The sequence below is a fragment of the Mus musculus genome, chromosome 19 (genome assembly GCF_000001635.26).
Source record: "Mus musculus strain C57BL/6J chromosome 19, GRCm38.p6 C57BL/6J".
Taxonomy (NCBI): domain Eukaryota; kingdom Metazoa; phylum Chordata; class Mammalia; order Rodentia; family Muridae; genus Mus; species Mus musculus.
In genome coordinates, this window is record NC_000085.6 from 13,043,180 (window position 1) to 13,065,128 (window position 21,949).

General features: G+C 42.3%; 1 protein-coding gene across 1 annotated transcript; it reads left to right on the forward strand.

The window, feature by feature from the left end:
- Positions 1 to 20,233: 20,233 nt before the first annotated feature.
- On the forward strand, positions 20,234 to 21,157 carry Olfr1454 (olfactory receptor 1454). The gene has a single exon (NM_146692.1). It carries the CDS (start codon positions 20,234 to 20,236, stop codon positions 21,155 to 21,157), a length of 924 nt encoding a protein of 307 aa, NP_666903.1.
- Positions 21,158 to 21,949: the final 792 nt, after the last annotated feature.

The following is a 21,949-nucleotide window of genomic DNA, read 5'->3' on the forward strand; positions in this document are numbered from 1 at the left end:
GCATTGGAAGGAGGTGCAGGTCAGAGCCCACAACCAGTCGGTTGAGGTCAGAAAGGGTCCGTGGCAGACCTTTTGCGCCTCCGAGTGGCCGATGTTTGGAATGGGCTGGCCACCAGAAGGTGCTTTTGACTTGTCACTAATCGCTGCCGTCAGGCGAATTGTTTTTCAGGAGGAAGGGGGTCACCCTGATCAGATCCCCTACATTGTGACCTGGCAGAATCTTGTCCAATTCCCACCTCCGTGGGTCAAGCCTTGGACCCCAAATTCTTTGAAACTGACGGTCGCGGTTGCCCAGTCTGATGCAGCCGGAAAGTCCAGCCCGTCAGCACCCCCAAGATTTATCCAGAGATTGACGACCTCCTCTGGATGGACTCCCAACCTCCCCCTTACCCCCTTCCCCAGCAGCCACCTGCAGCCGCCCCACCACAGGGACCAATAGCGAGAGGGGCTCAGGGACCGGCGGGGGGGACTCGGAGCCGCCGAGGCCGAAGCCCCGGGGAGGAAGGGGGGCCGGATTCAACAGTTGCCTTGCCACTTAGAGCACATGTGGGAGGGCCAGCGCCAGGACCTAATGATCTCATTCCTTTACAGTACTGGCCTTTTTCCTCTTCTGATTTATATAATTGGAAAACTAACCACCCTCCCTTCTCAGAGAACCCCTCTGGGCTTACTGGGCTCCTTGAGTCACTTATGTTCTCCCATCAACCCACTTGGGATGATTGTCAGCAGCTTTTGCAGGTTCTTTTTACCACAGAAGAAAGAGAAAGAATCCTGATGGAGGCAAGAAAAAATGTTCTAGGAGAGGACGGCACACCCACTGCCCTCCCTAACCTCGTGGACGAGGCTTTCCCCTTGAACCGCCCCAACTGGGACTACAACACCGCGGAAGGTAGGGGACGCCTCCTTGTCTATCGCCGGACTCTAGTGGCAGGTCTCAGAGGATCCGCTAGACGGCCCACCAATTTGGCTAAGGTAAGAGAGGTCTTGCAGGGGCAGACTGAACCACCCTCAGTCTTCCTTGAGTGTCTCATGGAGGCATATAGGAGGTACACCCCTTTTGACCCCTCGTCAGAGGGGCAGAAAGCCGCTGTAGCCATGGCCTTCATTGGTCAGTCCGCTCCCGACATTAAGAAAAAGCTGCAAAGGCTGGAGGGGCTCCAAGATCATACGCTCCAAGATTTAGTAAAAGATGCAGAGAAAGTCTATCATAAGAGGGAAACAGAAGAAGAGAGGCAGGAGAGAGAGAAGAAAGAAATGGAGGAGAGGGAAAATAGACGGGATCGCCGTCAGGAGAGAAATTTGAGTAAAATTTTGGCCGCAGTTGTAAATGATAGACAGTCAGGAAAAGGTAAAACAGGGCTCCTGGGCAACAGGGCAGTGAAACCGCCAGGTGGCAGAAAGATACCACTGGAAAAAGACCAATGCGCCTATTGCAAAGAGAAAGGACACTGGGCTAGAGACTGCCCTAAAAACCGGGAGCGATCCAAGGTCCTGACCCTAGAAGATGATTAGGGAAGTCGGGGCTCAGACCCCCTCCCTGAGCCTAGGGTAACTTTGTCCGTGGAGGGGACTCCCGTCAACTTCCTGATAGACACCGGAGCAGAGCATTCAGTACTCACTAGCCCCCTAGGCAAGCTAGGCTCTAAAAAGACCATGGTGATTGGAGCCACTGGTAGTAAATTTTACCCTTGGACGACCGAACGAGCCCTACAGATAAACAAGAACATAGTGACCCACTCCTTCCTGGTGATACCTGAGTGTCCTGCTCCCCTCTTGGGGCGCGATCTGCTAACCAAGCTAAAGGCTCAAGTCCAATTTACTTCAGAAGGCCCACAAGTAAGCTGGGGAAAAGCCCCCGTTGCCTGCCTTGTCCTCAACACAGAGGAAGAGTACCGGTTGCATGAAGAGCAACCCAAAAATGCAGTCTCTTCAGGCTGGCTAACTGCGTTCCCCAATGTCTGGGCAGAACAAGCAGGAATGGGGTTGGCTAAACAAGTGCCTCCGGTTGTGGTAGAACTTAAAGCTGATGCCACCCCCATCTTGGTAAGACAATACCCCATGAGCAAGGAAGCTAGGGAGGGCATCCGGCCTCATATCCAGAGGTTGCTAGACCAAGGAGTCTTAGTGGCCTGTCAGTCCCCCTGGAATACACCACTTCTGCCAGTTCGAAAACCAGGGACCAATGACTATCGCCTGGTGCAAGACCTCCGGGAAGTTAACAAAAGGGTCCTGGACATTCACCCCACAGTCCCGAACCCGTACAATTTATTAAGCTCTCTCCCACCCGAGAGAACATGGTATACAGTCCTGGACTTAAAAGATGCCTTCTTTTGCCTGCGCTTGCACCCTAAGAGTCAGCTCCTGTTTGCCTTTGAATGGAGGGACCCAGAGGGCGGACAGACTGGTCAACTAACTTGGACTAGGCTACCACAGGGGTTCAAAAATTCCCCCACCCTGTTTGACGAGGCCCTCCATCGGGATCTCGTGCCTTTTCGCGCTCGAAACCCTCAGCTTACCCTACTACAGTATGTGGATGATCTCTTGATCGTGGCGGCCTCGAAGGAGCTGTGTCACCAGGGAACTGAGAGGCTCCTCACAGAACTGAGTGACTTGGGGTATCGAGTTTTGGCTAAAAAGGCACAAATCTGTCAAACTGAGGTAACCTACCTGGGCTATACCCTCCAAGGGGGTAAAAGATGGCTCACAGAAGCCCGGAAGAAGACTGTTATGATGATCCCATCGCCAACCACCCCACGGCAAGTACGTGAGTTTCTGGGGACTGCTGGCTTTTGTAGACTCTGGATTCCAGGCTTTGCAACCCTAGCGGCACCTCTATATCCTTTGACTAAGGAAGGGGTTCCTTTTGAGTGGAAAGAAGAGCACCAAAGAGCTTTTGAGGCTATCAAGTCGTCTCTAATGACTGCCCCCGCGCTAGCATTACCAGACTTGACTAAGCCTTTCGTCCTATATGTGGACGAGAGAGCGGGTGTAGCCAGGGGAGTGTTGACACAAGCACTGGGACCCTGGAAGAGACCTGTAGCCTATCTGTCAAAAAAATTAGATCCCGTTGCTAGTGGATGACCCACATGTCTGAAAGCTATTGCGGCAGTAGCCCTGCTGATCAAAGATGCTGACAAATTAACAATGGGACAGCAGGTGACTGTTGTAGCCCCTCATGCCTTGGAAAGTATCGTACGGCAGCCACCTGACAGATGGATGACAAATGCCCGAATGACACACTATCAGAGCTTACTGCTAAATGAGCGTGTAACCTTTGCGCCCCCTGCCATCCTCAACCCAGCTACCCTTCTCCCTCTAACAAATGATTCCGTCCCAGTACATCAATGTACAGACATCCTCGCTGAAGAAACTGGGACCAGAAGGGACCTGACTGACCAACCCTGGCCTGGAGCTCCCAGTTGGTATACGGACGGCAGCAGTTTCCTGATAGAGGGGAAGCGAAAGGCTGGAGCTGCGGTGGTGTACGGGAAAAAGGTAATTTGGGCAAGCGCTTTGCCTGAAGGAACATCGGCACAAAAGGCTGAACTTATAGCGCTTATACAAGCCCTCCGAGAGGCTAAAGGTAAGATCGTTAACATCTACACTGACAGCCGCTATGCTTTTGCTACCGCACACATCCATGGGGCCATCTACAGGCAGCGAGGGCTATTGACTTCGGCTGGTAAAGACATTAAAAACAAAGAAGAAATTCTGGCCCTGTTGGAAGCCATACATGCACCTAAGAAGGTAGCCATCATCCACTGCCCCGGCCACCAAAGAGGAGAAGACTTGGTGGCCAAGGGCAACCGAATGGCAGACTCAGTGGCAAAACAAGTTGCTCAAGGGGCCATGATCTTAACTGAAAAAGGTGATCCGCCCAAAAGCCCTGAGGATGAAAGGTATAACATAAAAGAGCTATTGTGGACCAGTGCTCCCCTCCCATACTTTTTTGAAGGGAAAATAGAATTGACTCCCGAAGAAGGAATAAAATTTGTGAAAGGACTACACCAATTCACCCACCTGGGAGTTGAAAAAAATGATGAGACTAATTAAAAATTCCCGATACCAAGTCCCCAACCTGAAGTCAGTGGCTCAAAAGACTATAGACTCCTGCAAACCATGTGCATTCACTAATGTGACTAGAGCCTACAAAGAACCTGGAAAGAGACAGCGGGGAGACTGTCCTGGAGTGTATTGGGAGGTAGATTTTACTGAAGTTAAACCTGGAATGTATGGTAACAAGTATCTGTTAGTATTTGTAGACACCTTTTCAGGATGGGTTGAGGCGTTTCCCACTAAAACTGAGACTGCCCAGATTGTGGCCAAGAAGATCCTTGAAGAAATCCTGCCAAGATTTGGAATCCCTAAGGTAATCGGGTCCGACAATGGACCAGCCTTTGTTGCCCAGGTAAGTCAGGGCTTGGCCACTCAGTTGGGCATCGATTGGAAATTACACTGTGCTTACCGCCCTCAAAGCTCAGGACAGGTAGAGAGGATGAATAGGACCTTAAAAGAGACCTTGACTAAATTAGCCATTGAGACCGGCGGGAAAGACTGGGTGGCTCTCCTCCCTCTTGCGCTCTTCCGAGCCTGAAACACCCCTGGACATTTTGGGCTCACTCCTTTTGAAGTTCTGTATGGAGGACCTCCCCCCTTAATGGAAGCTGGTGGAACATTGGTTTCCGACTCTGACCCTGTCTTACCCTCCTCTTTGCTTATTCATTTAAAGGCCCTAGAAGTGATTAGGACCCAAATTTGGGACCAACTGAAGGCAGCCTATACCCCAGGGACCACCGCAGTACCCCACGGGTTCCGAGTTGGAGACAAAGTCTTGGTCAGACGGCATCGAACCGGCAGCCTCGAGCCACGGTGGAAGGGACCCTATTTGGTGTTACTGACAACCCCTACTGCGGTAAAAGTTGACGAGATTGCCTCCTGGATCCACGCCTCCCACGTCAAGAGGGCCACCAGTCAAGATGAAGAAAACCACGAAGACAATTGGACAGTGGCAGCCACTGACAATCCTCTTAAGCTTTGTTTGCGCCGCAGGCGCCACCCTGAGCCTAGGGAACCACAACCCTCATGCTCCAATTCAACAGTCTTGGGAAGTGCTTAATGAGGAGGGAAACATTGTATGGGCAACCACTGCAGTCCATCCCCTCTGGACTTGGTGGCCTGATCTCACCCCTGACATCTGTAAGTTAGCGGCAGGATCCCCCAATTGGGACCTCCCCGATCATACTGATCTTAGCAACCCACCCTCTGAACAGCGGTGTGTCCCGGGCGGGATAGGGAACTCGTATGGATGTTCGGGGCAGTTCTACCGAGCTAATCTTAGAGCTGCACAATTTTATGTTTGCCCTGGTCAGGGTCGGAGCAAAAGGCTTCAACAAGAATGTGGAGGGGCATCAGATTACTTTTGTGGTAAATGGACATGTGAAACGACAGGGGAAGCTTACTGGAAGCCCTCCTCTGACTGGTACCTAATCACGGTAAAACGAGGTAGTGGCTATAATAAGTCAAACCAAGGAGAAAGAAACCCCTATAAATATCCAGAGAATGGGTGTGCTTTTAAAAACAGCCCCCCAGGATCATGCAAAGGTAAATACTGCAACCCCCTACTTATAAAGTTCACCAAGAAAGGGAAACAACACCGTCTGAGTTGGCTTAAAGGAAATAGGTGGGGTTGGCGAGTATACATTCCACTAAGAGACCCTGGGTTCATTTTCATGATCAGACTGACAGTGAGAGACCCGGCGGTGACACTCGTAGGGCCCAACAAGGTCCTTATAGAACAGGGCCCCCCAGTCGTACCGGCTCCCCCAAAGGTCCCGGCCGTACCAGCTCCACCAACTCCACAGCCCAACACGGTGGTACCTTCCCTAGGGACTAATACTCCCCTCATAAAGCCTACCTTGGCTTCCCCACTGCCCCTAGATACAGAGAGCCGTCTGGTCAGTCTAGTCCAGGGAGCTTTTTTAGCTTTAAATAGGACTAACCCTAATATGACTCAATCATGCTGGTTATGCTATGCCTCTAGCCCCCCTTATTATGAAGGAATAGCTCAGATCAGGACTTATAATATTACTTCAGATCATTCTCAATGCCTTTGGGGAGAAAACAGAAAGTTGACTCTAGCAGCAGTTTCAGGAAGAGGGCTTTGTTTGGGCCGGGTACCTCAGGATAAAGGGCACCTCTGTAATCAGACCCAGAACATCCAGTCTAGCAAAAGTGGTCAGTATCTAGTGCCCCCCCTAGACACAGTGTGGGCTTGCAATACCGGTCTCACTCCTTGTGTGTCTATGTCTGTTTTTCATAGTTCCAAAGATTTCTGCATTTTGGTTCAACTTATTCCTAGACTCCTGTATCATGATGATAGCTCCTTTTTAGACAAATTTGAGTATCGGGTCCGCTGGAGAAGAGAACCCGTTACCTTAACTTTGGCAGTTCTATTAGGATTGGGAGTAGCGGCTGGAGTAGGTACAGGAACCGCTGCCTTAATTAAGACCCCCCAATACTATGAAGAACTACGTGCAGCTATGGATGTTGATCTTAGAACTATAGAACAGTCTATAACCAAATTAGAAGAATCTTTAACTTCCCTGTCCGAAGTGGTGCTACAGAATAGAAGGGGATTAGACTTATTATTCCTTAAAGAAGGAGGACTCTGTGCTGCCCTAAAAGAAGAATGTTGTTTGTATGTTGACCATTCAGGAGTAATCAAAGATTCTATGGCCAAACTTAGAGAACGCCTAGATATACGTAAAAGAGAAAGAGAAAGCCAACAAGGATGGTTCGAAAGCTGGTTTAATAAGTCCCCTTGGCTCACCACTCTCCTCTCCACCATAGCAGGACCTTTAATTACACTTATGCTTTTGCTTACTTTTGGCCCCTGCATCCTTAATAAGTTGGTAGCTTTTATTAGAGAAAGGATAAATGCAGTGCAGGTTATGGTACTAAGGCAACAATATCGGGTCCTCCAAGAGGTTGAAAACTCGCTCTAAGATTAGAGCTATTTTCTAAAAGGAGTGGGGAATGAAGAATAAAAAATTACTGAACTCTTCCTCACCCCAGAGCCTGACCCCTCCCATCTAGAGATTGTTCCCAGAACACTCCTGAACTCTTTACCCCAGAATGCATTCCTGAACTCCTCACCCTAGAGTTCGAACCCTCCCAATTAAAGACTGTTCCAAGAACATTTTTGAGATAAGGGCCTCCTGGAACAACCTCAGAATGAACCGGGTACATTGCCAAATAATAGGACATGACCCCTTAGTTACGTAGAATTCCCTTGGCAGAACCCCTTGTCCCTTGGCAGAACCCCTTAGTTATGCAAACTTGTACTTTCCCTGCCCCGCTCTCCCCCCTTGAGTTTTTCCTATATAAGCCTGTGAAAAATTTGGCTCGAGGTCGATTCTCCTCTACACCATACTAGGTGTATGAGTTTCGACCCCAGAGCTCTGGTCTATGTGCTTTCTTGCTGTTGCTTTATTAAATCTTGCCCTCAACATTTTGAGTTCGGTCTCAGTGTCTTCTTGGGTCCGTGGCTGTCCCGAGGCTTGAGTGAGGGTCTCCCTTTGGGGGTCTTTCACCACCACCCCTGCATCTTTCAAGTCCTTGATAGTGGCAGTAATTTCTGCAATGCCTCCAGGAATACAATACTGTTTTTGATTCACTATTTTCTTTGGCAGAGGCAACTCTAAAGGCTTCCATTTGGCCTTTCCAACCATAATAGCCCTCACTTTACAGTTCAGGGAACCAATATGAGAATTCTGCCAATTTCTGAGTATATCTATCCCAATTATACATTCCGGAACTGGGGAAATCACCACAGGATGTGTCCGGGGACCTACTGGACCTACTGTGAGTCGGACATCAGTCAAAACTCCATTAATCATTTGCCCTCCATAAGCCCCTACTTTAACTAAAGGGCCACAATGTTTCTTGGGATCCCCTGGGATCAGTGTCAACTCAGAACCAGTATCCAGCAGACCCCCAAAAGTCTGATTATTTCCTTTTCCCCAGTGTACAGTTACCCTTGTAAAAGGCCGTAGGTCCCTCTGGGGAAAAACTGGAGACAGGGTAACAGCAAAACCTTTGAGTGTCTTATCAAGATCCTTCCTCAGAGGAACCTGGCCACCCCTTCATTCAAGGGGTTCCGGATCTGCAAACTGTCTCAAGTCTGGAAATTGATTCACTGGCCGAGATTGCTGTTTACCACGATCTAATGTAGCCTTTCTTTCATTTGGCTGTTTACCACGATCTAATGTAGCCTTTCTTTCATTTGTTTGAGAATTTTTCTGCTTATACAGATCAAACAAATATGCAGTAGGCTTCCTATGTATTTCATTCCTGGAAACACCATGATTGGTTAGCCAGTACCAAAGGCCCAACCGAGTCATGCCATTATAAATTTCACCTCTCCTGTGCTGACCATTACTGGGTATGTTATTATAAACATTCTTTTGTCTACGCTGTCCATTATAATAACTAGAATCACCTTGTCTCCGGTGATTCAATGCTGCCACCTGGCCCTTGTTACCTCGGAATTCAACTAAACCCAGTGAATTTAATTCATCTAATTGAGCAGAAGCATCTCCAATGCTAAGATCTGGCACAAGGAAAAGGGAAAGAACAAAACCCTTCAAATGTGCTGGTGCCCCTCTCACCAATTTTCGTCTTATAGAGCTGGTGAAAGGCATATCTTCTGGACCTTCCCATTGTGGACAATTATGCTTTACACAATATATCCACTCTAGCATTGCAATTTCCCTAAGTCTTAAAATCCCTTCATCAACACTAAGCCACGGAATATCAGGCATCTCCAAGTCATTTCCGGTAGGCCATCTTTTGATAAACACCTCAGCCAACCATTCAAACAAACTTTTGACACCTTTTTTAACTATGCGAGCTTCCGTATTAAACCTAGAATCTCTACTCAGAGGACCCATGTCAATAAACTCAGCCTGCTCTAGTTTTATGTTCCTTCCACCCTTATCCCACACCCTTAAAATCCATTCCCACACATATTCACCAGGTTTCTGCTTGAATGAATTAGCAAACTCATTAAGCTCCTTAGTAATGTAGCGAATTTCCTCATGGACTACACTTTCTACCTCCCTTCTAGGAGCCTGTTTTGCTTTGAGTCTGGTTACAGGTCTAGAAGAAACTATTGGTGGGCCTTGAGAAACATCAGTAGTGAAAGTCATTGCTGGTTTATCAGACTCTGCAAAATTAATTTCCTCATGTGGGGAAGGCATTATTTCAAGGGGTGGGGCTGAGGGTACTACTTCCTCAGGTGGGGCAAACCCTTGAGAATCTGAAGATTCAAAATTCTCAGCTTCAACATGGTCTTCCCACACATCCCCGTCCCATGTTGTAGGATCCCATTCTTTGCCAATTAGAGCCCTTACTTTAACTGTCGACACACTCTGAGGCTGAGACTTGAATTTTCGCTGTAGTTCAGCCAACCTTACAATGAGAGTTTCTGTTTGATTTTCTGCAACTTGAGCTCTATTGCTACAAGAGAGAAGATTCTCCTCAAGGACACACTTAGCAACTTTTAGATCGTTTACTTGTGTCTGGAGCCTTTCGATTTTATCACACAACTCCTTCCTTTCATTCATCATTTTTTCCACAGATACTAAGAGCAGCCAGCCAGTAAAATCATTTTCCGATTTTTTCCCCATCTTGTAGAAAGCTTTGTGCACTGAATCACCTAATTCATTAAGAAAATCAAGGTCATTAGCTTCTTTAAGTTCGGAATATAGTTTCAACCATGGGTCTTCAAAATTCTCTGAGCTCCCAGGAGGGAGAGAATCTGGAGAGGTTTCAATAGTTGAAAGTGCTGGTGGATCAACAAGCCAATTCCAGTATTTTAAAAGATTCATCCTTGTACTTCTGTTACTCTAGAACCACTCCTGGTACCAACTTCTATATTAGTCAGGGTTCTCTAGAGTCACAGAACTTATGGATAGTCTCTAGATAGTAAAGGAATTTATTGATGACTTACAGTTGGCAGCCCAATTCCCAACAATTGTTCAGTCGCAGCTGTGAATGGAAGTCCAAGGATCTAGCAGTTATTCAGTCTCACGCAGCAAGCAGGCAAAGGAGCAAGAGCAAGAGCTAGACTCCCTTCTTCCAATGTCCTTATATTGTCTCCAACAGAAGGTGTCACCCAGATTAAAGGTGTATTCCTTAAACTCAGAGATTCAATCTTCTGGAATCCATAGCCACTATGGCTCAAGATCTTCAAACCAAGATCCAGATAAGGATCTCCAAGCCTCCAGATAAGGGTCACTGGTGAGCCTTCCAATTCCGGATTGTAGTTCATTCCAAATATTGTCAAGTTGACAACCAGGAATAGCCACTACACTGGTGATGTGCTCTGTGTGTCTTCACAATCAGCTCATAAGTTATTGGTTAGGATTAAATAATTGTTAAATTGGTAACAGAAGGTTAGCCTTAAATTGGCAACTCAGGAGTTTTTCAAACACATGGCATAAGCAGGCCAAAAACTGGGCCTCCTAAGATACTTCTAGCTGAGATAATATTTAATGTGCTTCTTATCCTAGAAAGCAAATTTAAAGATAAGATTTAAAACATTGTCTCTTTAATGAAGCATTAAAGCTTGCACTGTCATGTATTCATAGGTATAAATTGGAAGCCAGACTTCGTAATATGATAGTAATGCTTCTAATATTGATTCTTAAGGTGATAAATTGTTTTGAAATTGGGTTTTGATTTCCCAAGGTTGTAGTTATAATCTAATATTGCAAAAGAAACTTAGTAATTCTAAAATCTGTCCTCATTACAGGAGGGCCAAATTGCTTGGGTTGGAAAAATATTCTTATGTTTGAGTTAATGCAAGTTCAGAGCAGCCTTGGGGAAGTTGTCTAGAAATCTCCTTTGTTTTGCAAACTGTGATTAGGGAAGGAGAACCTCTCCCCTCCCTACCTCCAGGGGAATTTTCTTTTAGCTAAAAGAACACCTTTGCAGATCTAGCCAGATGCTGTTTTAATAAAGTTCAAATTCAAAGTTTATAAAGGGTCAATCAGACTGTAGAATTTATAAAGGCATTGCAATCTGGCTTGCCTACTTTATACGTAGTTATTATAGATTTAAAAGTTTTTTTTTTCCTTTACATTCTGATAATTGTAAAGAGTTTTGCTTCTAGTGAGCTATAATCAAGAAGTCAAGAGTTTGAATCTTTTAGTGTATATTGTTTTCTAAGTGAAAAGTATTTTATTAGCTAATGCCTCTCAAGAGAAGTTTACTTAAAACCTTAGCTGTCATTAAGCTGACCCTAAGCAGAGCTGCTTTATCCTTACTGTAAACATTTATATGGTTCCTGTTAATCCTTTTGAAGTCATTCCTTTGTTTCCAGTCAGGTAACTTCTAAGTTCTTTGCCTTCTGTGACTTCCTACCCCCTTTTATTTTCTGTATTCTTTGGCAAGAAAAAACATTATTCTTATCCTCTGGGCCAGTGGTTGCTTACTGCTATGGGGCGGGGCCTTTGGACATACAGTTTTTTGTTTTTGTTTTTTTCCCCGAAGCCAAGTAATTGGAATGAGTCCACTTTAAATTCTTTAACGACAATCCATTGGAGGGCAAGTCTGGTGCCAGCACCTGCGGTAATTCCAGCTCCAGTAGCGTATATTAAAGTTGCTGCAGTTAAAAAGCTCCTAGTTAGATCTTGGGAGCGGGCAAGTGGTCCACCTCGAGGCGAGTCACCGCCTGTCCCCACCCCTTGCCTCTCGGCACCCCCTCGATGCTCTTAGCTGAGTGTCCCGAGGAGCCCAAAGCGTTTACTTTGAAAGAATTAGAGTGTTCAAAACAGGCCCGAGCCGCTTAGATACTGCAGTTAAGAATAATGGAATAGGACCATGGTTCTATTTTGTTGGTTTTCAGAACTGAGGCCATGATTAAGAGAAAGGCCAAGGTGGTGGTTGCAGTGGCAGAAGCGGCTGTGGGGGGCAGGGGGAGGAGGCTGTGTGCAGAGGTACTGCTTGGCATTGCAGTGGTGCACTATCAATGGCAGCGGGTGCATCAGGGGTGCACTGCCTATGCTTTAGAGATGTGGGGCTCAGCAGCGGGTTAAAATCCAGAGTCCTTTTCAGAGTGGCTCCACAGGCCATGGTGGCAAGTGGCCAAAGTTCGGCTTAGGCGGGGCCGAGAAGGACAAGGACAAATGGGCCCCCCAAGGTACCCTGTAGGTGTGGGGCCAGAGACCTCAGAGCCGTGACAAGGCAGGTGGGCGGGTCTGAGGTGGCACTCAACTCAAAAGCACAGTTTCATCAACCTATTAAAACTACTGTGGTGCTAATAATGAATTGTAAGATATATTCGTGTATTTTGGAAAACCTATAACAAAAATTGTGTCTTAGGAACCTGACAAAATGTCTGTTCCTTGTTCCAAACAGCAATTAATTTGGTTATTACAGAATACGAATAATTGATCTATTACATATAATCATTTTAAATAAAATTGACACTCAATATCCCAGAGATAAGCTAAAAATTGTTTTTATGCATGCTTCTGTATCTTCTATAAATTCATGCATGCATGCATCCCAATTATTGTGTTTAAAAACAACCCCTCTATGGGAAATAAGTACATGTGAAGTAGATCACACACTTATTCTTTTGAGCTTCCCTTGCTTCAGCACAGATAATTAAGTTGTGTACTGTGGATGGTGCTTTAAAGTGCTGAACAATCAAACCTTAATTTGTATAATTTTTATTAATAATAAATATTATACCTCAGAGCTCACAATTGCTTAAGATTGTTCGTCCCTCAGATGCTATTAATTCTCAAATTTGCAATTGCTTATACATATACAACTCATAAGAAAAAATGCTGTACTTTTAAGAAGGCTGTTTTTAGATATTTAATAAGTTGTTCTGGATTGCCTGGACATCTTAAAGCAATGCCATGCTGGATTTATATCTCAGGCAATCTATAGGTCCTACATAGAAGATAGATTTGGATATATAATCTCTTTATATATTCAAAACAGTTATGATTTAAGATAATATTTTAGTATTCTTATAAATTGTGCACGTTAATGTCTTTGCTATTAGCGTCCTTAGTTACTACTTGTTTCCACATAATAGTGTTAATTCTTGAAGACCTATACTTAATAAATTGCTGCAAATAAATGCTCCCATTTCTGATTAATAAATAAATAAATTATGCACATGTGACTATTAATAACTTTTCAAGCTTTCTAGTTACAACCGCTCTTCAAGAGAAACAATTAAAAATGCTGTTAGTCACTACCCATGTTATATGAATACTGACTATAACAGTCAAGTATTTGAGATGTTTTATCAACAAATTAATTCTCAAGGAAAAGGTATTGTGGAACTTTAAAACTTTAACTTCTTAAAAGACAAAAAAGGGGGGAAATATATCCCCGTGCATATTATTTAATGTATTCCCGTGCACATTATTTAAATCATACTTTTATTTTAGAATTTTGAAATTTGGATGTCAAAGAACTTAATAAATGTTTTAGAGTATCTTAAAAGGATCTACTTATTGGCATATGGTTTGATCCTGAACCTTATTAGGGAAGGGGAAAACATAGGTTCTCTCCACAGAGCGCTGCAGAAGCATGATGGCTAATTCATGTGACAAGCTGGCAGGTGAGTTGGCTCAGTGCCCTGACTTTAGTGACAAGGAAGCTAAATTGGGTACATGTTTTTGACCCATCCTTGCTTGCCATTTTTCCAGTTTGGACGAGTGAAGCTGTCTTGCTTCAAGCTTTTTAACTTTATGGTAAAAAGAACATCAGAGACTATGTATTCTGACTTAGAAAGATTAGTCATATAATAGAGTCATAATGATTTTTCTCTTTTCTTCAATGTGACCAATTATTCTAACTCAATTTTAGACTGGTGTAGTAATAATTCCAATAGATAGCTAAAATTCTTAATTACCTAGCAAAGTTAATTTAGAGCTCAACCCCCACTTCCAGAGAATCTCTGGTCTTTCTGCTAATTCTCAAAGCCAGCTACTCCACACTCTGAGCTCAAAGCCTGAGCTTGGTTGTTGCTAATTTGCAACTGAATGGAGTACCTGGACTTCTTCAAAGAAGCTTTTATACTGTTGCTTTTCACTGTCCCACCTTTGTTTGTCAAGCAGGTCAGCCTGACTGCAGCAGGAGTAAAACCTTGCTTCCAATAATGTAGGTGGCAGTTATTATTATTCTCCATCAAGAAGCATTCTAGTACATATTGTGGCTTTGGTCTGAATTGGGAGTATGGTGTGCTATGAGGGCCTGACAGTCAATGACAGGCAACTAGATCATGGAATCATACCAATCTAAGAGAGAGGGACATGCCAAAAGGCTGTGGCTGTTGATAATACACCACAGAGCCTTGTTTGTGCAAAATTTAACACAAACTAGCTGCATGTAGCCTCCAGGATGGAATTGGATGGTTCAGGAGCATCTGTGATCCTAAAACAGGCAGGGTCGCCAGCCACCATAACTCCCAGGTAGGACTTTAGAGAGTAAATAAATTTTATGCCTCAGTCCAGTTTTGTATAATATTATTTAAAGAGGGGAAAATGTAACCTCCTTCCAGCCTAGCCAGGCTGGCTCAGATCTGCCACTGAGGAGGAGCCACCTGCTGTGCTGCTTCTCATCCCTCTCCTTTGATGTGCCACTACCTGCTACCTGCCTGAGGCCTAACAGGTTCTCCAAGATCTTTCAGAGTTAACACTGAACTGTGATTTTTGCGAGTTCCTACTAAAAGCCAATTCTGACAACTTCACAAGAAACTTGGTGTGACTGGGGATGGGCTTCCCTCTTTATAAAGTACATATTATCATTAAACATTTGAGTCTTGATCAGAATACAGTCTTGACAATTTCACTCTATACCCGCCTAGATTCCCTCTTTTCTTTCAGTTCCAAGATGCATCACAGGCTCGAACCCAGACATGAGAGCTGCAGGCCGGCCCCAACACAAGACCATCCTCTGCTACATATGTGGCTGGAACCATGGGTCCCTCCGTGTGTACTCTTTGGCTGGGAATATAGTCCCTGGAAGCTCTTGGGGGCGGGGGTGTGTGTGTCTGGTTGGTTGGTTTTCTTGTTCTTCCTATAGTGTTGCAAACACCTTTAGCTCCTTCAGTTCTTTCTCTAACTCCTCTATTGGGGTCCCTGTAATCAGTCCAATGCTTGCCTGCAAGCACCTGCCTCTGTGTTTGTCAGACTCTGACAGCCTCTGAGGACACAGCTCTATTAGGCTCATGTCAGTAAGCACTTCTAGGCATCTGCAATAGTGTCTTGGTTTGGTGTCTGAGTATGGGATGGATCCCCAGGTAGGGCAGTCTCTGGATGACCTTTTATTTGGTCTCTGTTCCACACTTTGTCTTTATACTTCCTCCTGTGAGTATTTTGTTTTCCCTTTTAAGAAGCACTGTAGCTTCCACACTCTGGTCTTTCTTCTTCCTGAGCTTCATGTGGTCTATGAATTGTATCTTGGGTATTCTGAGCTTTTGGGTTAATTTTAACTTATCAGTGAGTGCATATATGTGTGTTCCTTTGTGACTGGGTTGCCTCACTTAGGATATTTTCTAGGCCAATCTATTTGCCTGTGAATTTCATGCAGTCATCATTTTTAATAGCTGAGTAATCCATTGTGTAAATGTACCACAATTTCTGTATCCATTACTCTGTTGAGGAAAATCTAGGTTCTTTCCAGATTCTGCCTATTTTAAATATGGCTGCTATGAACATAGTGGAACATTTGTCCTTATTATGATTTGGAGCATCTTCTGGATATATGACCAGGAGTGGTATAGGTGGGTATTCAGGTAGTACTATGTCCAGTTTTCTTAGGAATGCCCAGACAGATTTCTAGAGTGGTTGTACCAGTTTGCAATCCTACCAGCCATGGAAGAATGTTCCTTTTTCTCCACGCCCTCACCAGAATCTGCTATCACCCGAGGTTTTGAACTTAGCTGTTCTGACTTGTGTGAGTATGAATTTCAGGGTCATTGTGATTTGAAGTTCCTTGATGACTAAGAATGATGATCAATTATTTAGGTGCTTCTCAGCCATTGAAATTTCCTCATTTGGAAATTCTCTTTAGGTATGTTCCATTATTTTTAATAGGGTTATTTGATTTTCTGAAGTCTAACTTCTTGAGTACTTTGTATATAGTGGATATGAGTAGTCTTTTGTATATAGAGTTGGAAAATGTCTTTTCCAATCTAGTGGTTACTTTTTTGTACTATTGGGAGTGTCCTTTGCCTTACAGAAGATTTGCAGTATTATGAGGTCCCCTTTGTCTATTAGTGATCTTAAAGCATAAGCCATTAGTGTTTTGTCCTGGAATTTTCTCCCTGTGCCCATGTGTTCAAGGTAAAACAGGCTGAGAAAGAAATTAGGGAAACAGACCCTTCACAATAGTCACAAATAAAATAAAATACCTTTTTGTGACTCTAAAGCTAGTTAAAGATCTCTATGAGAAGAACTTCAAGAATTCTTTCTTTGAAGAAAGAATTGAAGATCTCAGAAGTTAGAAAGATTTCCCATGTTCACGGATTGGCAGGATTAATAGAGTAAAAATGGAAATCTTGCCAAAAGCAATCTACAGATTCATGCAATCCCCATCAAAATTCCAACTCAATTCTTCATAGAGTTAGAAAGAGCAACTTGCAACTTAATTTGGAATAGCATAAAACCTAGGATAGGGAAAGCTATTCTCAACAATAACAGAACTTCTCCGGGAATCAACATCCCTGACCTCAAGCTGTATTACAGAGCAATGGTGACAAAAATTGTATAGTATTCGTACAGAGACAGGCAGGTACATAAGTAGAGTATGATTGAAGATCAAGAAATGTACAAACACACCTGTGATCATTTGATCTTTGACAAAGGGTCTAAATCCATCCAGTGGGAAAAAGAGAGCCTTTTCAACAAATGGTGCTGGTTCAACTGGGAGTCAGCTTGTAGAAGAGTGCACACCAATCCTTTTTTATCTCCTTATACAATGCTCAAGTTCAAGTACATCATGGACTTCCACATAAAAACAGAAGTACTGAAACTAACAGAGGATAAAGTAGGAGAGGGCTTTAATCTTGAAGTTTTATGAGTGTAGAGCCTGAACAGAGCATTTTGCACACAGTTAATTGTTCTATGCTGTTGATTGTGGTTTTTGATATGAAAGGCTGCTACAGGTTCCTTCTACTTTGAGTTCCCTGTAATGATACATTATAAAATGTAATTTTGGTCCAAATAAACTATCTAATGTTTCAGTTGTTCAGCAAGCTCAGTCCCCAAGGACAGTTAATTATTTTTTCCCTAAGAAGACAGTATGAGGATGTTCAGCTATACTCTGGAGGAATCTCCAGAGCTCTCTGAGTATCTAAAATTCACCTCACACCTCCATGTACTAGTTTCTGATATACAGCTATGACGATTAGGATAAATACTGTGTGCTATTCTGCATCAGATGCCGTTTATTTTATTAATGGCAGTCATTGTTAACACATGCAGGTCTTTGAACTTACTTGAGGATTAGCTATGAGCCTTCAAGAAAGGTGAGAAAAACACTCAAAGATAAAAAGTCACATTGATTGACTTTTGTCTGGCAATTTCTTCATGAGTCCACTGACAGTCTCCTGAATTTTTATATACAGACACCACCTGTGAAATATAGAAGTGATCTTGTCTTTTTCCTGTAGTATTTATTCCAGATAAAAAGGTATGTGACTCTTTCAAGGGAAGAGGAGGAATTCATTGTGAATTCAGAACTTGGTCTGTGTGGAAATTCTGTCCTGGCCTCTTGCTTTAGACAAGCTGGAAACATTGACCATTTCCTAAGAAGCAGCTCGAAGAAGATTTGAGAAATATAACGTAGTAGATTTTTAACTTTTTTTGAGTAACTATTTAGAGTACTTATTCTTCTATTAACTGGGCAGTTACAATCCAGTGAGAAGGAAAGTTCCATAGAATAAATGGTCTGTGTATACCTATTGTGAGTAACTTGAAAACGGTGCTTTAAAAATAGTTTAGAGGGCTAAAACAAATTAAAGGCTAAAGGTTATTCTAAACTAGTTTTGAGATGCTGAGTCAAAGTATAAATGTCAAAACACTGAAGGAATTTTGATAATTCAAGTATTAGAACATCCTCTCAGAAAGCATAGAAAGTATAAGATGTTTGATGTAAATTTATATTGTTCAGTGAATTCTTCATTCAATTGGGTAGAAGACATAATCAGAAAAGACACAGACTCAAAGGATAAAATGATTTTTCTGTACACTGATGAAGGCTTAGACATAAATGAATAATCTCCCAGTCACCTTAAAAGTCTTGTGCCCTTAGGTCAGATTTATGCTGTATGTAATCTGTAACTCTTGTACGTGAGTGTTTCACATAGTATCGTCAAAAACTGAGATTCTCATTTATCTTCTTAGATTCTAAGTTAAGTTATGAATAGAGTAATAGAGAATACTTCCTTTCTACTTCTCATTCATGCACGCATGTACACACACACATGCACACTTACACAAAACTCCATTTGTATATAATATAGCCAATGCAGAAAGTTATTATATGGGATAGGATTGGCCACTTAAATATTTTAAAGGTACAATACGCAACTAAAATGGCAAAAGCTCAACACAAAGAAAATGGCAAATATTAGAGTAGATATCCTTCCAAATATGGTAAGCCAAACAAGAAAATAAGTATCATTAGACTGTAAGAGCTACATGTATCAGAGATTAAAAAAATCTATATATCCTAGGTAATTGGGCTATCTTGATCTCTGTTCCCACTGTTGGGTGGTGTCTGGAGGAAATTAAAATAAAAAATTAAGGAGGAAAATTGTATCTAAAACTAAGGACTACAATAATGAGAATTTGAAAGGAATGGTTACTGTGAAGTAGCATGGATAGCATGCACAGTCTTAGAGTGAAAACAAATCGAAGACTATGAGAAGTTACAAGCATTACCAGTGGCCTAATGACAGACTGGGCAATTTGGAGAAAAAAAATTTCAGGACTTGATCTTACCCAGAAAAAAAGCATTCTGTGCTATTATCACATAGCCATGACATCCTGATCAGTAGTACACACTAAGCCATGTTAACAGCCTGCATCATATTGCATTTGGCATGCTCTTTTATTTTTGTAATAATTACTCTCTGTTTAAAGGTTCTGTCTTTATTTCCAACTGATTCTGCAGTTGAACATTATTATAACACGATTATAAGTACAACAAAACTAGCAATTTCAGTGTTGAATAATGCTGGTTAAAGTTTAAGCCTTTTGTGTCCTAGTCATACCTTCATGCGTCTGGATATGTCCCTATTAATGTATCTCAATATGTTATATTAAAAGCATGAGAATGTATGTAGAAAAAAATGTTAAAATGCAATCCAGAACTCATTACTTTCTTTATAACATTCTAGCATTCAGGAGAAACATTTCATGGTTTGGTTATGGATTACTTGTTCAATTGATGTTTAATGAGAAAAATTATATACTCACAAAGAACTTAACACATAGTATTCCACCCAGTCCACTGTGGTGAAACAAAAGGAAAAATTATTCATTGTAATTAAGTCAAATTATTTCAGAATGTTAGCTCACAATGGATTAGCAGTTTACCAGGATCCAGAATAGAAAGTGGTAATTGTGTTATTTAAAAGCGCACAAAATGTATATGTTTTATGCATGATAATTTACTTGCATGTAATCATAATCTATCAAAGTCATTATGCTATTGACAGAGCACAGGCTGTTTCTATACTATCTTTTGTCAGGTAAGTACAGTAGTGTTAATTTTGCATGGTATAGGAATAGTTCACAGTACATCGGCATAGTAGAAATAACAGTTTTCATAGTTACTAAACTGTCTATATTTCTCCATTCTTAGTAGAAAATTAATTAAAATTTCAAAGATTCCAAATGTTTTATTACCCTACTCTTGAATACTTTTAAAAACTAATTCCATGTATATAGGTGCCATGCCTACATGTATGCCTGTACAAAATGTGGGCCTCATGTCTGAGCAGGCCAGAAGAAGTTGTCAGACAGATCCCCTTTTACTGGATTGCTGACAATTGTGAGCTGCTGTGTAGATGCTGGGTCCTTTGGGATAGAAAGCCAGAGCTGTAACAACTAAACCACTTCTCCAGCCCGTTTTTCTACTATTTTTTCTTTAAAAAATTTTAAGGCCTTCTGTTGATTAACTGATATCACTGATGGAGAACAGAACAGAAGTGAGATGCTTCATCCTGGTGGGACTCACCAATGACCCAGGCCTGCAGCTTCCACTCTTCATCACCTTCCTCCTCATCTATATCATCACCCTTATAGGAAATCTTGGGCTGATCCTGTTGATTCTCTTGGATTCTCGGCTCCACACCCCCATGTACATTTTCCTAGGTAACCTGTCCTTGGTGGACTTCTGTTACTCTTCAACAGTCACTCCAAAAGTCATAGCTGGATTTCTTATGGGAGACAAGATCATGTCTTACAACGCTTGTGCCTCTCAGATGTTCTTTTTTGCAAACTTTGCTGATGTGGAAAACTACCTTTTGGTCTCAATGGCCTATGATCGTTATGTAGCAGTATGTAAGCCCCTACATTATGCTACCACCATGACAACACACATGTGTGTGTGTCTACTCATTGGCTGTTATATCTGTGGATTCCTCAATGCTTCCATTTATACTGTAGATGCATTAAGTCTCTCCTTCTGTGAGTCCAATGTAGTCCATCATTTTTTCTGTGATGTTCTTGCAGTCATGATTATATCTTGCTCTGATAGACATGTGAATGAACTGATTTTTGTTTATGTAGCCAGCTTCAATATCTTTTTTGCCCTTATACTCATCATAATATCCTACACATTCATTTTTACTAACATACTAAAGTTGCAGTCAGCTGCAGGATATCGCAAAGCTTTCTTTACTTGTGCTTCACACTTCACAGCTGTCTCTATTTTCTATGGGACTATCATATTCATGTACTTGCAGCCCAGCTCCAGTCACTCCATGGACACTGATAAAATCGCATCTGTGTTCTACACCATGGTCATCCCGATGTTGAACCCTCTGGTTTACAGCTTGAGGAACAAGGATGTAAAAAGTGCATTCACAAAGATTATATTGAGGTCAGGATGATGTTTACAGCTTTGGTTTTAGGTTTTTAGAATGCAAAAACACTAGGATACATTAATCTTATGTTAATTCTATTATGAATCACATTTTCCCACCCTGTACCAAATTCAAGATTGTGAAGTGGTGCCCTCACCTCTGCAATAGCATGTTGTTTTTCAGAATGTCCTTGTCTTATTCAGAAGAATATCATGACTGTGATAAGTTTTTGTTGGACTGTAAAAAACTTAATATTCTATGTTATCATATTTAGTTCTTTTCCATGTAATATTCTTTCTGTCATATCAATACAAATCTATGTATGCAGGTGCTTAGAAAGGTCCTTTGAATTGAAGATACACTCATGGGTTTCTTGAGAAGACTAATACAAATGGATGTCAGAAATTTGCAGTAGTACAACAGGGATTTGTTATGTGTTTAAACTTTTGTATTCAGTTAATTGTGCTTATTTTATAGAGACATCCAGATGAACATAACAAAAAATTTGTTCTTTTTAATGATTAGAATATGAGGTTATATTTAAAGGTAATCTTGGAACAAGTAGACTTCATTAAAAAATGTCAATCCTTATCATCCCCCAACCCACTGAGGCCTTACTTGGATAGATTCAAAAGACATAGAAAAAGAGGCTACCTCCTTCTTTCTTTTTTTTTTCTTTTATATAGTTGGCCTTTATCTTTATATACATTATTAGCCACTGTAAAACACATCGATTGAAAACAATACATGTCATTCTTCATAGTTTTTGTGGGATAAATACCTGAGGTGACTTCGTAGAACAGGTATGGCTTAACTTAC